The sequence below is a fragment of the Pangasianodon hypophthalmus genome, chromosome 18 (genome assembly GCF_027358585.1).
Source record: "Pangasianodon hypophthalmus isolate fPanHyp1 chromosome 18, fPanHyp1.pri, whole genome shotgun sequence".
Taxonomy (NCBI): Eukaryota; Metazoa; Chordata; class Actinopteri; order Siluriformes; family Pangasiidae; genus Pangasianodon; species Pangasianodon hypophthalmus.
This window is the reverse complement of record NC_069727.1, coordinates 10,595,077-10,610,558: the sequence shown is the minus strand read 5'-3', so window position 1 is coordinate 10,610,558 and position 15,482 is coordinate 10,595,077. Positions and strand designations below refer to the sequence as shown.

At 39.9% G+C, this 15,482-nt stretch overlaps 1 protein-coding gene across 6 annotated transcripts in view; it reads left to right on the top strand.

Annotated features, from left to right (window-relative positions):
* Positions 1–15,482, top strand: part of abcc9 (ATP-binding cassette, sub-family C (CFTR/MRP), member 9) — a 43,302-nt gene that overhangs the window by 19,466 nt on the left and 8,354 nt on the right. For 4 of the 6 annotated variants that reach the window (XM_026922804.3, XM_053241743.1, XM_026922805.3 and 1 more), the window contains exons 15-34: positions 379–487; positions 3,287–3,394; positions 4,284–4,356; positions 4,727–4,832; positions 5,738–5,776; positions 6,112–6,150; positions 9,965–10,066; positions 10,260–10,344; positions 10,562–10,642; positions 11,446–11,583; positions 11,833–11,958; positions 12,125–12,224; positions 12,320–12,606; positions 12,774–12,925; positions 13,172–13,241; positions 13,479–13,636; positions 13,733–13,825; positions 14,529–14,631; positions 14,759–14,869; positions 15,105–15,225. In XM_026922804.3, coding sequence (XP_026778605.1) covers positions 379–487; positions 3,287–3,394; positions 4,284–4,356; positions 4,727–4,832; positions 5,738–5,776; positions 6,112–6,150; positions 9,965–10,066; positions 10,260–10,344; positions 10,562–10,642; positions 11,446–11,583; positions 11,833–11,958; positions 12,125–12,224; positions 12,320–12,606; positions 12,774–12,925; positions 13,172–13,241; positions 13,479–13,636; positions 13,733–13,825; positions 14,529–14,631; positions 14,759–14,869; positions 15,105–15,225 — 2,201 coding nt within the window. The remainder of the gene's footprint in view (positions 1–378; positions 488–3,286; positions 3,395–4,283; positions 4,357–4,726; positions 4,833–5,737; positions 5,777–6,111; positions 6,151–9,964; positions 10,067–10,259; positions 10,345–10,561; positions 10,643–11,445; positions 11,584–11,832; positions 11,959–12,124; positions 12,225–12,319; positions 12,607–12,773; positions 12,926–13,171; positions 13,242–13,478; positions 13,637–13,732; positions 13,826–14,528; positions 14,632–14,758; positions 14,870–15,104; positions 15,226–15,482) is intronic. The other 2 variants (XM_026922808.3, XM_026922810.3) reach the window with 2 other exon arrangements.

Here is a 15,482-nt window from a genome sequence, read left to right as displayed (position 1 = left end):
ATTGACCTGTTGCTCAGCTGAGGCAGGCCTGCTGTTAATCCAGAGAATCACTGGGAGTCACAGCTCATCTAGTGGAAGATGATAATTCTTAAATCGCCCCTAAACTCTGGAATAGCATTTCAGAGCACAGTAGAAATCCTAGCTGTATAGATTTTGTATAGATAGTTTTTAATTCCAGATTAAAACATACTTATCCAGTTACATTTATTACATTTATATGACTCAATATACTTTGTATTACTTGCAGTAGTTTTCACATGTGTATAGTTGTTTCATTAATGATTCTAGATTGTATAATAAATGTACTTTATCATGAATACGTTGTTTAATCTTTTGCTCTTTGACCTCACTGATGATCCATTTGCTTGTTTCCTAAAGTGTTCAAAAGCTTGGTGAGTTCCTGCAGAGCGAAGAGATCGGTGATGACAGCTGGAGAAATGGAGACATGATGGTGGCTTATGAGCCCTACAAGAAATCCACTGGGGGTGTAAGTACACACACATACTCGGTCATAGATGGCTGGATGGATGGATGGAGTCTGAGAAATGTCAGATACAGGTTTTTAGGAACAATAAAAACTCCACTTTATTGTATACCTGCACATTCATGCAATTATCCAAATCAGCCAGTCATGTGGCAGCAGAGCAGTGCGCAAAATCGTGCAGATACAGGACAAGAGCTTCTGTTAATGTTCACATCGAGCATCAGAATGGGGAAAAATGTTATCTCAGTGACTTGGACCATGGCATGAATGCTATTTTGAGTATTTCAGAAACTGCTGATCTCCTGGGATTTTCATGAACAGCAGTCCCTAACGTTTACACAGAATGGTGCAAAAAAAAAAAAAAAAAATCCAGTGAGCCACAGTTCTGCGGGCGGAAATGCCTTGTTGATGAGAGAGGTCAGAGGAGACTGGTTTGAGCACTCAACTCTTTACAAATATGGTGAGCAGAAAAGCATCTCAGATTGCAAAAGATGAAGTCCAAGGGGGTACAGGCTCACTGAAACTAGAGAGTTGAAGATAGGAAAAACTTTGCCTGGTCTTTTACCAATCTTCAAGTACTCAAACCTGGCCCCAATAGCCATGCCACAGTTAAAGTCACTGAGATTACATCTTGATAGTTAAACTGAAGCTCTTGAATAATGGATCAGTTGGATAATTGTATGAAAGAGCAGGTGTACAGGTGTTCCTATTAACGTGGTCAGTGAGTGTGTCTTCTATACATGCAGTGCATGTCCATTTTTTTCAGGTTGTTAGCCTCGCTATTGGCAATGGGAAGAATGCAAGAACGTCTTACGTAACGAAGGACAGCTGTTCTGATCAGTTTGAGGATGAAAAATTTTGAAAGTTTCTGTGACCAAATCTTTTAAATTGCATTAAATATTGTGCATTAGCTGATATAATGTAGCTTGTTTAATTTCAATCACAGTATTAGCTACGATCATATTCCGACTATCAGATGTAGTTCTGAATGCTGCATGAAAGTCAGTGAAATCCGGTCCATTTGTGTCAGTTTCAAACAGGATGTCACAGACATTCAGATGAGCTTGTTCTAACTGCATAATTACTGATCCTGCTGCAGTGGTGTGTATCTCCTTAGACCAGAGTTGTAAGGGGAGACTGTCAGGGCATGACTCTTGAGCTGAAAAAGATCCCATAAACATGCTAAAGAAGTCTCCAGGCTCATCTGTTCTGTGAGAGAGGAGACGCTCTGACATGTGCTTCCAGAGAAGGGAAGGGGGTCAGAGGGAGTGAAAAAACGGCAGTATGTGAGGGTGGGGACAAGAAGGAGAATACATGAAGTAAATTTATTCTCAGAAAATTGAAAAACCCTCAGGTGTTTCACTGACACCTCTCTATTTTGCCAACATAACAGCACTGAATTTTCTGCCATAATGCTTGATTAGATTTAATACAGAGGAATGAAACTGAGAGCACTCCTCACGGTCCTAGGTCCTCTCTTGTGGACTCTCCTCTTCAGGAGAGTCAAAGACTAAAGACCTATCTCTTCACCAAGCACTTGAATTAGCACTTTGTTAATCTATTTTAAAATTTCATGCTTGTCTTGTGTTTTCTGTTCATACTGTACTAACCTCACCAGTAGGGTTTTCAGGCTGATGGTACTCTTAGTGGGGGGCAAGGTGGCTTAGTGGTTAGCAGTATTGCGGTTGTGGTCCCGGTTCCTACCGGTTTCCTCCGGGTACTCCAGTTTCCTCCCTCAGTTCAAAGCCATGCGTTGTAGGATGAGTGGCGTTTCCAAATTGTCCATAGTGTATGAATATGTGTGTGATTGTGCCCTGCGATGGGTTGGCATCCTGTCCATCGTGTCCCCCACGTTGTGGCCTGAGTCCCCAGGGATAGGCTCCATGTTTCCCTGCGACCCTGTGTAGGATAAGCGGTACAGAGAATGGGTGGATGGATGGTACTCTTAGTCCCTAGTGAACTAGCATGGGGATATATTTTTGTAAGAGACTACAAAACACTTCTGTAAGTCGCTCTGGATAATGATGCCATGTGTACTAACAAGGTTCCCAGGGCTCCATAACATCACAGATCCAACACCATACTTAACAGTGGGGATTATTTATTTTCTGTATAACTCTCTTTGTTTATTTTGCCAAACCCACCTTGAGTGTTTGTTGCTAAAAAGCTCTATTTGTGTCTTATCTGATCATGGAACCCAGTTCCAGTCAAAGTTTTCATAGCGTCTAGCAAATTCCAGGCACTTTCATTTGTGGTTAGATGAAAGACGGTGTTTTCTTCCAAATGTTGGCTTGGCGCTGGTCTCTAATTGTAGATTTGGGGACTTTGTGACCCAAGAATGCTTCCATTTTTTGTAAATTTCCAACCGTGATCCTTAGAGAAATCCTTAGAGAAATCTAAACTCCTTCATTTTTACCCTAACAGTGAATATGGGCATTTTCAGGGATGTAGCTATTTTTTTTTATAACCTTTTTTTTACGTGTCTTTACTAAAGGTGACAATAATTCTGGGACTGACTGTAGATGCTAAAAGATCTTTAAAAGCATTGTAGCTCTTTAAAAAAAAAAAAAGTAGCTCTTTAAAAAACAAAACAAACAAAAAAAAAACCATACCAGGCCTTAATCAAGGAAAATTGTGTTTCAGCTCTCTGTAAGTTTAACATACCCTGGTTGTAGGTTTAACATACCCTGATTTTTTTCATATTGTTCCATGCCTGAATTGTAGAATTGTAAGTCCTTCTGATTATTCATAAGACAAAATAAATGTTCTCACATTCTCTCTCTCTCTCTTGTGTCCCTGCAGACAAAGGTGATAAATAGGAAGCAGCCACTACGTTATCAGATGGATAACTACGATCAGCCCATGCGCAGGCAGCTGCGCCCCACTGAGACTGAGGACGTCGCCGTGAAGGTCAGGGATCACCAGCCTCCACAGAGCCCCATCAGCTCAGATTCTCAGGCCCTTCTCACACACTCACAGAGCACATCCTGCTACTGAATTACGAGAGCGCTCCGCAGGGTCTGCTTGTTCTCATCTCAGCTGCTTTTAACCTCTGTCCCATGTATGTGTCACGTCTGACACGTACAGGGTTGCATGGGGATGTATGTTCTCACATTTAGACAAAATATTTTGTTGCATAACATTACCCAGTAAAAGGAAACTTAAAAAGAGAAAATGAAAAGATACCAAAGAAAAATTGAATTATATGAAACACTTGAACCTACTCTAACATACTTTAGATGAATTTGGTTTTGGTTCCATTTTCTTTATAACCACAGCCAGAAAGATGTCGGAAATTCTCGTGAGAAGAATTTAATAGTCATTTGTTTTATAGTTTGTTTTATTTTGTTGTACTTCTGGCTTAGGGTCCCTGTAGGGTCCACTTCCTTGAAGCCTCCCTGTGGGCCAAACTAGCCTCCTAACTAATGAACCCAATAACAACAAATCCACATAATGCACTGGACCTGACTCTCTGACCCATGTCACATCCGCTCACTCACTCACTTCTCCTCCTTCTCTCCCATTCTTGAGCACCGCTCCCAGCTGCTTTCGATTGTCCGTTTTGCCCTTTTCCCACTGACTCTGAGGCCTGCTGCGGATTTGACCCACGCACAGCTTTTTTTTTGATGCATAGGAACATGATTGTCATTGTAAATAAACATTTTGTTCCCAAAAGCATCTAACATAGTGAGGTAGTTTGCATCAAGGGAGATAAGAGCCAAGTGTGGGTTAAATTGCTGGTCTTCTTTATAGTTATTTTCAAAAATCAGCTCATGTGTTGTGATTTCGTCTTGTTCAGGTGAACAACGGATGCTTCACATGGGGGAGCAACATGTCAACCCTATCTGACATAAACATCCACATTCCTTCAGGTAATATGACTTTCAATGATAGATGAAAGAAAGCATCCCTGGTTCAGTGTTTGGTTTCTCAGTTATGACTTCAAAGCTAGTTCCTAAAAATTATTTTTTGTTTATTACAAAAACTCTTCGACATAATACACTGTTATTTAGCCTTCCCTTTGGCCTCCACTCGCCAAATGTCCAGACGCCTCCAATAATACATTAATGTTATTAAATGATTATTACTATTTAATAATATAGTAATAAAATGAATAAAATATTATTAAATATTATTCAAAAATGTCTAAATGTGAAGTGATATGCGTTTACAATGGAGAACACGTTTATTGCATTTCCTGATGTGACACTGGATTGCATTATGCTGGACTGGCCTCTGCAGGTCAGCTGACCATGATTGTGGGCCAGGTGGGTTGTGGGAAATCCTCGCTGCTGTTAGCCATGCTGGGCGAGATGCAGACTCTCAGTGGGAAAGTCTATTGGAGCAAGTAAGAGAATCTTAAATTTGAATGACCTATGTTAGCCCAGAGAGTTTGAGAAATGTCTTAAAATCCAATGCTAATCAAAGTTGTTATTTGTGGAAATCATTTCACACATCCATTTTTTCGCTGTATGCACCACAGTGTGTGTAATGAGTGCATATATGTATTGGTGTGTGTGATCCATCTTGATCCTTGTGCTATTTAAGATGGGTATAAGGTGTTTTTGCTTTTTTTCTTGCATGCATTGTATGTGTTTTACGTGTATTTCCAGTGCTGTTTGTCTAAGCATAGCGGCTTAACACTTCATCTCAGCTATGCGTATTCATTTAGTTCCATTGAGTGCTTATTGCTAACACTGTTGGTGTTCTCTTTTGTTTCCTGTTGCTGGTAAGAATGCTCATGCTCATCTTTCAGTCCATACTGGAGATGGTCTCTGATTAGCATTTGCCAAGTTCAACAGTGTGACACAAAGTCTGTAAGTTTGCCATGTGCTCTTCTCGTGCTGCATTACATCATCTAACAGCCTGTTTTTGGTACTGCAAAAAGTCAGGTCATGATCTCATATAGTAAAAAAAAACACCATGTCCTTTGTTAGAACTCCTGAACACATTGTTCACATAGTAGCATGTTTTGATTCAGATTAGAGTCTATGCTTAATTTCTGTTTCTCATGCTCTGCTGTCTTGCGAACACTGAACATTATTTTATGATGCTATATTTCTCTCTCTGAAGACAATGACAGCACTCTTCACATACAGCTCAAAATATTACTATAGTCATGATGGATCAGAGGGAAGAGGAGAGTGTCATTGTCCTTGCAGAGTTGTCTGTGTCACAGCGGGCTGCCAACTAACTCTTTTCACGTGTGTTCTGTCTTTCTCTGTGTCCTCCTTCAATGCTACACTCAATCAGTCTTCCTGATTGTGAGATGCTCCATGATGGCTGCATAAGGTATTCCATAAAGATGTTTATGCACATGTGAACACACACACACACAGTTTCCTGATTATCCTTCCCAAGGTTACAGTCATTACTGTCACCATGCAGAATAGAATGAATCCTTTGGTGTTAGATGATTTGAAGACTTTTGTGTCTTTGTGTTTGTTCTAATGAGAATTTATGCTTGCTCTAAGAATAATCAGTAAAAGATCAGCAAAAGATCAGCTAAAAGATTTCTGAGGCTTTTTCGATAAGAGAGCATGAGGATGTGTGAATGTGGTTTTTAAATTTCTAACTCAAGCTTCTAATTTCCATGACTCACAAAATGATGTTTTGACCCCTGTCAGCAGCGAGTATGACACAGATTTTTCCTACGAAGAACGGAGGTATTTATTTGCAAAGTTGTATAACTGAAGTGCAGTGGTCCATCCATCTATACATCCATTTATCTAACCATCCATTCTTCGATGTACTGTGTAAAATTTCTATTGAGATATAACATGTGATGGTGTACCTAAAATGTTGGGAGTCTTTGATACAGAAATCAAAGTTTTGAACCTGAAAAAGGTTTTTGGTATAATTTGCCAGATTTAAGCTCTTATATAAGATAAATTGCTAGGGCTACAATTAATGGCTATTTTGTACTGTATACACTATTCTCTATTCACATGCCTATGGATTAACATTTTGATGAACTGCAAAAACACCATATTGCAAAAACGTATTCATATTTGCAAAAATGTCTTAGTCTGCTTCAGAAAGTCTGTTTTTCACACATGCATTACAATTCAGGAAACCAAACGTAACCTAAAACAAATGGTGCTGATTAAACAGAGCTGTACTTCAGAACAAAGTTATGTGGTGACTGTATACTATAGTATTTGCTATAAAAATACCATCATCAATAGCCATCTAAACCTTTATCCTTCCCACCTGGTACACATGTTGCAGCTTGTGACTATGGTCAGAGCTACAACTAATCTGTCCTCCAAAGTTGGCAATAGACTCATATTAACTTATTAAATTCTTCAATTAGCTATGAGTTTTTTTGAAATTTGCATGTCACTTACTTCTCCGTTATTAAAGAGGGTGGTGTCCCTCGTGTGAAGTACCACAGGCTTGTCAATTGCCGCTAGTGGGCAGGTATTTAAGGGCAGGCATTTCAATTCAAAGTTCTACCCTTCAGACTCTCTAGCACCAAGGATAATCACAAGATCCATGCAGGTGGCCCTGTCACCTCTGATGGAAAATGGAATAAGGTTAATGCCTTATCTGGGTGATTGGCTCATGTGTGCCCCCACCAAGGAACAGGTCACCTGAGACACCCACCCTCCTAGCACACATTGAAGTGCTTGGTCTCTCTCTCAGAATACTACCCACTTTGTTGTCCTAAAGTGTGCTGGACATTATTTGACATTGTATATGCTGTACTGCTCAGGCTTGGGTTATCAACCACAACTGAAGCAGTAGTTCCCTTAGGGCTGCTATAGTTAAGGAACTTCCAAAAAAAGAGTCAAAAAAATCAGTCTACAGTTACACAAACAGAAATGCATCCATGTCTCAGTGAGAGGGGCACCAGCCCTAACTCTTTGGAAGAACATGACAAAGGGGTCTACCTTGGAGCAGTACCCCATCGGAGGGAGTTAATCATCACAGACACATCCCTCACTGATTGTCAGGTGCAGTGTGGTGTCAAAGAGGCATGGGAGGCATTTGGAGCCCCAGTATGAGGATGGAGCGGTCTGTCTAGCCCTCAAATTTTTTTTACGGGTTCTGAGGCTTTGCCACTTTCTAGTCCACTGGGACAATGTGGTGATGGTCAGATATATCAACTACCAACTATATCAACTTTCTTTAGGTTTGAAAACTAAACAAGTGGGCTCATACAAGATTAGCCACAAGAGCAAATCATTTGCTGGGAATGCACAATAATGCACCCGATGCACTGTCAAAGAAGTATATTCACCCGGGGAATGGGATCTACATCCAGATGTGGTGTCCCAGATTTGGAAGAGGTTTTAGCAGGGCAAACTTTAGGGAAGGACAGTCCATTTGGTCAGGATCCACAGCCATTGATTCTGCTAACATTACACAGAACTTGACAGTCAAACAACATAGTCCTGCTTGTGGTTCCAAGGTGGCCAGCAAGACCATTGTTTCCTCTGCCGATCTCAGTGATAGACGGAATACCTTGGCAGCTTCCCCTTCAGCAAGATGTACTGTAGGGATCTTCAATCTTACCTGCAAAGGGTCAGTGTGGCTGCAGGCTTTCATTACAGCCAAATAGGAGGCACAGTTGATAGATGATTGGAGACCGAGATTAAACAAGTGGAATCAGGTGTGACTCCTGCTTGGTTGGAGTGAAAGCCTGCCCTTTGTGGATAAGATAAAAGACCCCTGATCTACTGTCTCAGATTTAATGATTTGACACCCTTGGCCACCCTTAGTCTGTGCTTCTGCCTTCACCATGCACATTTTCTAGATTCTGTAAGACCAGTATTGCCCCCTGAACTGCAGTGATCATATCTGAGAACCCTTCCACTAAGTCTTACAGTGACATATTGGTATAGGTTTTTAGGTATTTAAACACCCTGGTGGTTAGGATATGAAATAGTAACAGGGTGCTCTGTTAGAACCAACACAGAACCAGCAGGAACTCTGCAAGACGATTCCAGGGACAGATGACCGTTGATGATGCTATTTTACAGCAAAATACTACTCTTACAATAATCGTACAATCACTCCATGACTTTGGTAGGGTCTAGTCATGTGTGTGTATGCGCACAAGAAGGTATACAGGTACAATATATGGTCAAAAGGTTTGTGGTCACCAGACGTCACACCCATATGTGCTTTTTGAACATCTCATTCTAGATTTAGTCCCCCTTTGCTGTAATATTAACCTCCACTCCTCTGGGAAGGCTTTCCACTAGATTCTGGAGTGTGGCTGTGGCATTTTGTGTCCATTCAGTCACAAGAGCATTAGTGAGGTTAGGTGCTAATGTCTGATGTCGGGTGAGAAGGCCTGGTGTGCATTTACCATTCCAATTCATCCCACAGATGTTCAATGGGGCTGAGGTCAGGGCTCTGTGCAGTCCACTTGACATCTTCCACTCCAACCTTGGCAAACCATATCTTCATAGACCTCACTTGCATAGGGTCACTGTCATGCTGGAACAGGTTTGGGCCCTTTGTTTCAATGAAGGGAAATTGTAATGCTATAGCATACAAAGACATTCTATACAATTATGTGCTTCCAGCATTGTGGCAACAGTTTGGGGAAGAACCACATATGGGTGTGATGGTCAGGTCCACAAACCTTTGGCCATGTAGTGTATTTAAACACCACCTCTGGTGGTTATCCAGAGTTCTTAGAGCCAGGGTTATATGTGTAACTAGTGTTACTGCCCATGGGTCTCACCACATTTTAGTTGCTAATGCAGCTCCTGTAAGTTCAGTGTGTTTTAAACTGCCTTTAATGTCCTTAACAAAACTTCCTTTGTGTACTGTATTACAATTTCCATTATCTTTCTTGCACCACTTTTTGTTGTCTTTCAAATGTTTTTCCTCCCTTAATGAAACAGCATGGGTAAAAAACACTTGTTTCCAACTATTTAATTGACAACTCTAATTATTTTATTAATGTTATTGATGTTTTTGGTTCTTGCAGACCTAAAGTTTTTTTTATTACATAATTACCATTGTGCACTTGCTTTTTATGTTAATTTCTTTTTTTAAATATATAAACGCAAGCTATAAAATATGAAGAGACAAAGTCTTTGATATAAAATAAAGTATTAAATGACAAAAGACAATGAAACACAAAAAGGCTTGTTGTTTTTCAGTACTCATACTTACTCTTGACATGGCATCTGAGAGCTACTTAGCAAACTTGAAACAGTTATAGGAGGGCCATGAGTGTTGGAAATGTTACAGAATATTTCAAGAATTAAAAAAATCATCCTGAATATTGTGCTGTCTACACAAAATCTGTAGGGCTTACTCAACTTAATATTAACATAATACAAACAAGCCGTGGTCCACTTCTTCAGTGATTGTCAGTGACTTGACTCCCTGCATTTTTAATCATCATTAACTTGTGGATTTCTTCATTTTCTTAACCCTTGGTGTGTTGTGGTCATTATTGCTTTATAATAGAGCCATTGTTCACTTTTGTGTCATCTTTGTTTCTCCTCACAGTAAGAACAGGTACTCTGTGGCATATGCAGCTCAGAAGTCTTGGCTGCTAAATGCTACTGTAGAGGAAAACATCACATTTGGTAGTCCTTTCAACAAGCAGAGGTGAGAGCTGCCTTCTTAAAAAGCATGGGTAGTTACTGAGTAACATTTAAATGGAATTCAATGCACTCAAGATGACATTGATATTCTCCATGTTGTTGGGAAAATCATGGACATGTTAAAGAATTCTGCACATTTGTTTAAAACCCTTTGGTTAGTCGAAATATAATTACTTTCTTCTGTTTTGATCTTACAGATACAAGGCCGTGATTGATGCTTGCTCACTGCAGCCAGATATTGATCTCCTTCCCTTTGGGGACCAGACTGAAATTGGAGAAAGGGTAAGAGACAAAGTTAACAAAGATGAGTTATTTCTCTAAGTTCAGTTCATTTTCACTTCATCCTTCTAGGCATGAGATTTGTGCTATGACTTTGGCACTGCTAACCAGATCATGGGCTGTTAATAAATACCAAGCAAAGACTAGCATACTAAAAATACAGAATGTATACTCTCTTATTTAACTGTTGAAATATTTGTTTGTGTGTGATGCTGTTCAGGGAATAAATCTCAGTGGAGGTCAGAGACAGAGGATCTGTGTGGCTAGAGCTCTGTATCAGAACACCAACATTGTTTTCCTGGTAAGAAATCAGATAATTTTGTGAGATATTGATAAGCAATTGATAATTAATTTTACATTCAGAACTTTATTATGAATATATTACAAATGTTACACATATGTGTGGTGGTCTGGGAAAACCCACTGGATGTCGCTGTGGCTGAATTTTGGCAAGCAGACAAAAAAAAAAAAAAAAAAAAGACGAAAAGTCTGGTTTTGACCAAAATTGGATTTTAACATACTTTAAGTCCTCAATATATATAATAAATATATATTGAGGACTTAAAGTATGTTATAGGCAGAAAAATCCAATTTTGGTCAAAAATTATGTTTTATGTTTTTAGTTACTTTTAATCTTGCCTAGGCCATCTTCCTACAAAAATCACATTGGGTAAGGAGTCAGTTTAACGAATATGGTGGTAAAAATATTCATTCTGCTTAAAGATGCCTAAAACATTGCTAGCAAAGTGTGATTTCCTCACAGAGTAAATGTCAAGCTTTGTCAAGTAATTGGATTGTTACCTGCTGTAATGAAATGGACAAAAGCCTAATCAATACAATTTTCAATCAGATACTGGCTGTCGAAATGTCTTTCCAGATGTCTTCCCAGCCCACCCTTTAATAACCATAGTCCTTTAATTCAGTATTTTAATTATGTCCAGATAACACATCTGTAATGACATAAAGGAATAAAATAAACAATACAATGTGCTTTGGAATTGTTATTGTTTAAAAAGGACTACCAATGGCTGCACATTCACTATGTTTTTTCTCTCATATAACCTGAGAAACAGTGTCGGAAATATGCATCTTATCCCCTTGTAGGATGACCCATTTTCTGCTCTGGACATCCATCTAAGTGACCATCTCATGCAGGAAGGCATTCTCAAGTTCTTGCAGGATGATAAGCGCACTATGGTCCTGGTTACGCACAAACTGCAGTACCTCATTCATGCAGACTGGGTCAGTGTCAGTAGCTTGTGGAAAATATTTTTCAAACTTAGTGACTTGCTCAGGTTCTACTGTACCAGTAGCAAAGTTTCATGAGAAGGAACCAATATCTATCCAAGTATTTCCAAGAAAAACTGCATCTTGAATCATATTAACTTCAGTCCTGGGTTATAGTCATCCTGGCACTTTTTTTTACACTCTTTATTCATTGAGGTGTTTCCTGGGATGTTTATGACTTTCTGTTGCTTTTCTGCTTGTCAGATCATAGCAATGAAGGATGGCTCTGTGTTGAGAGAGGGAACACTGAAGGACATCCAGACAAATGATGTGGAGCTCTACGAGCACTGGAAAACTCTCATGAACAGGCAGGACCAGGAGCTGGAGAAGGTCAGGCTACTTCATTCATATCCCACATATCCATTTAAACTTTAGCATCTTTATTTTGGTGCTCTTCCAGTAGCATGGACAGAAAGTGCTGCTAAACATGCAGGTAAAATGCTTTTCGCTGTTTGTGGGCTTTCCAAGATGTGACGTCACTGTTGATATATTCCAGGACACAGATTTTGAGAGTCAGACTACTCTTGAGAGGAAAACACTGAGAAGAGCCTTCTATTCAAGAGAAGCCAAGAACCAAATTGATGATGAAGATGAAGGTAATTTCTTCTCCCTGTTTTTTCTTTTCTTTCTTTTCAAAAGCTGTTTCATGACCCAAAAATTTCTTATCATACATTTTAATTATTTTTCACAGAAGAGCAAGAGGAGGAAGATGAGGATGACAACATGTCCACTACCACCAGCCGCCGTTCAAAAATCCCGTGGAGGGTTTGCTGGTGTTATTTGTCCTCCGGCGGTTTTCTCATGGTTTTCTTGATGATCGCCTCCAAGCTGGCCAAGCACTCTGTCATGGTGGCCATTGATTACTGGCTGGCAGCATGGACCTCCTCAAGCCCAAATAATATCAGTGATTTCATTATCAATCTGGATGCCAACGCCACCAACTACACTCAGGAGTACAGGGCCATGCAAAGTGCAGAGGTGAAGTGAACAACATGAATAAAGTCATTGGATACAATAAAGAGAAAGTTATTAAAATTAAGTGCGTATATGCACCTTTAGGTATGCATGCTTATGTACTACATTAAATGCATAATTTTGATTTGTTAGGATTTTGCGTGTGCATTTGTGTGTTTTTTTTCCCTCAGCATCAAGCCTATGTGCCAGTGTTTGTTATTCTCTGTGGAGCAGGAATAGTCCTCTGTCTTATCACTTCTCTGACTATTGAGTTTTTGGGTCTTGCTGCTGCCACTAATGTGCACCATAACTTACTCAACAAGATCATCCATGCACCTCTTAGGTACACACATATACATACACATGTTTAAGCGCTACTTAATCTTGAATCATTTGTTCGATTGTTTATTTTTTAATTATGAGACAATAGAGGGTCACTCGCTTGAGAAAGCTGCATGGAGAATGGAGTCTGCTGTCTTACCCCCAGAATAATTATACAGAAGACCACTATAATAGTATGTTGTCATCTAACAATAATAATAATAATAATAATAATCATATTTTTTCTTCATATTTCTGACCTTGACAGATTCTTTGACGTTACCCCACTTGGTCAAATTCTCAACCGTTTCTCTGCAGACACCAACATTATTGATCAGGTGAGAAACAACTAGCAGCTCTTTTATTTTTTTTGTCCTGCTGTGTCCTGCCCTTTCAAACACATTAATGCTTTGCTGAGGCATTAGGACTGTCACATGGAGATGTCACTACAGGCTTTAGCTCAAAGAGAGTACCTGTGTTAGTGTGCTGTGACATGCAGAAATGTAACATGCTAGTGCTAATCTTAATTTTCTTAATGTCTGTGTCTCTCTGTCTCACTCCTGCTCTCCCTGCAGCACATTCCTCCTACGCTGGAGTCTCTCACTCGATCCACTCTTCTCTGTCTCTCGGCCATTGGCATCATCGCTTTCGTTACACCAGCTTTCCTTATTGCCCTGGTGCCCCTCGGAGTGGCCTTCTACTTCATCCAGAAGTACTTCCGGGTTGCATCAAAGTGAGTTCTGATCTAGAAAGTCAGAAGTCAGTGTTAAGATTTGGCACCATTTTTACCTTCCACTCTCTGTTGCTCTCTACCTCTCATCTGCCACAGAGATCTGCAGGACCTAGATGACTCCACTCAGCTTCCTTTGCTCTGCCATTTTTCTGAGACTGCAGAAGGCCTCACCACCATACGAGCGTTCAGGTACTTTTGTACTTCTTTGTACTTCTCAGACCTTCACCAAGAGACCTAGCTGCCTGCATAGGCGATAACTGTGAGACAAGTTATTAGCAAGGACAGCAAGGAATGAAAAAGCCTTTTATGGAGGATGCCTTAATGTAACCATGCTTTATGATTGCAATATATTTACACATCTCTATTAAAAATCATCTGTTTGCCCTTTCTCCTGGCGATGCCACTGCAATCTGTCAATCAAAACAACAATAACCAATAACCCTGGGGTTCTTTGAGCTCATGTATGTAAAAGGGGGTAGATGACACTTTCTTCTGAGTGTATTATACTGCTATGTGATGCAGCATGAGCAGCAGTTCAAGATGCATGGCTGGCTTCACATGTCTTGGAGGAAGCACGTGATAGCCCTCACCCTCCCTAGCTGGTAGCTGTCATGTGACAGTCGAGAGCTGGCTAGTGGATAGTTGTTGGGAAGTGAACAATTTTGGAAGAGAATGTGGAAAAATTCAAAACAAGTCATTGGAATGTCAGTTTCTTAAGTAACACTTCTCACATTTTCACCATAAATGTTTATAGTCTTACACGTTAACACTGCACTCTTGAAGCTAAAAAAGGATGCCTCTCAGTTGTGCCAGCTTTCAAGCCAGAGTTAAGAGTGTGATGAGAAAAGTATCCATTAGTTGTGTTTCAAGCAGCAAATTGTTCTTACATCAGGCACGAGACACGCTTCAGGCAGAGAATGCTGGAGCTGACTGACACCAACAACATAGCTTACCTCTTCCTCTCTGCTGCCAACCGGTGGCTAGAAGTCAGAACAGTAAGTACAGCTCATTAAACAGACTGAAAAACATAACCAGGTAGGCATTGTGTTAGTGTTGAGAATCTTATTAGTGCCCTGTGACTTAATAAGAATTTGTGAACGCACTGTTTTTTCTTATTCTCAGGATTATTTGGGTGCTGTTATTGTCCTAACAGCTGCAGTAGCTGCCATCTGGATGTCGTCTTATGGAGTCCAGCCTGGTCTGGTTGGACTCGGCCTAACATATGCTCTTACAGTGAGAAGCAATTTTAATTATAACATTAACTTGTGTCATTTTATTTGTAAATTATTCCATGACTAAAATACAAAGTGTTATGACAATGAAATTTATTAAATTTATAATTGTTTTATGTTGAAGAACTGTTGATTACTACTGTTAAGCCACAGCAACATACACTTCAAACCGCACTTCACTTAACAGCCATCACACAGTTCTTATTTCTTACATGTGTTTGTTTTGTTATGAACAGGTGACTAATTATCTGAACTGGGTAGTGAGGAACCTGGCAGATCTGGAGGTTCAGATGGCAGCAGTGAAGAAGGTTAATAGCTTCCTGAGCACAGAGTCAGAGAACTACGAGGGTTCCATAGGTAAAACAGTCTTATTATGAATACTGTGATCAGACTAAGGTAGCGTGGTGAGTAAGAAATTGTCATATTTGTGTGCTTGTTATGATCCAAAGTATGACCAGAGTGTCAGAACAATTTCATCATATCAATGTGTGAACTTTTGTGAACTTAATAAACCAGTACAGCAATGCTGTCTGTTATAACAAATAGCTCAAAATACTTATGGGCATGTCTAGTAGCACATAAATGGCAAATGCTGACTCGTACTCAAAGAAATT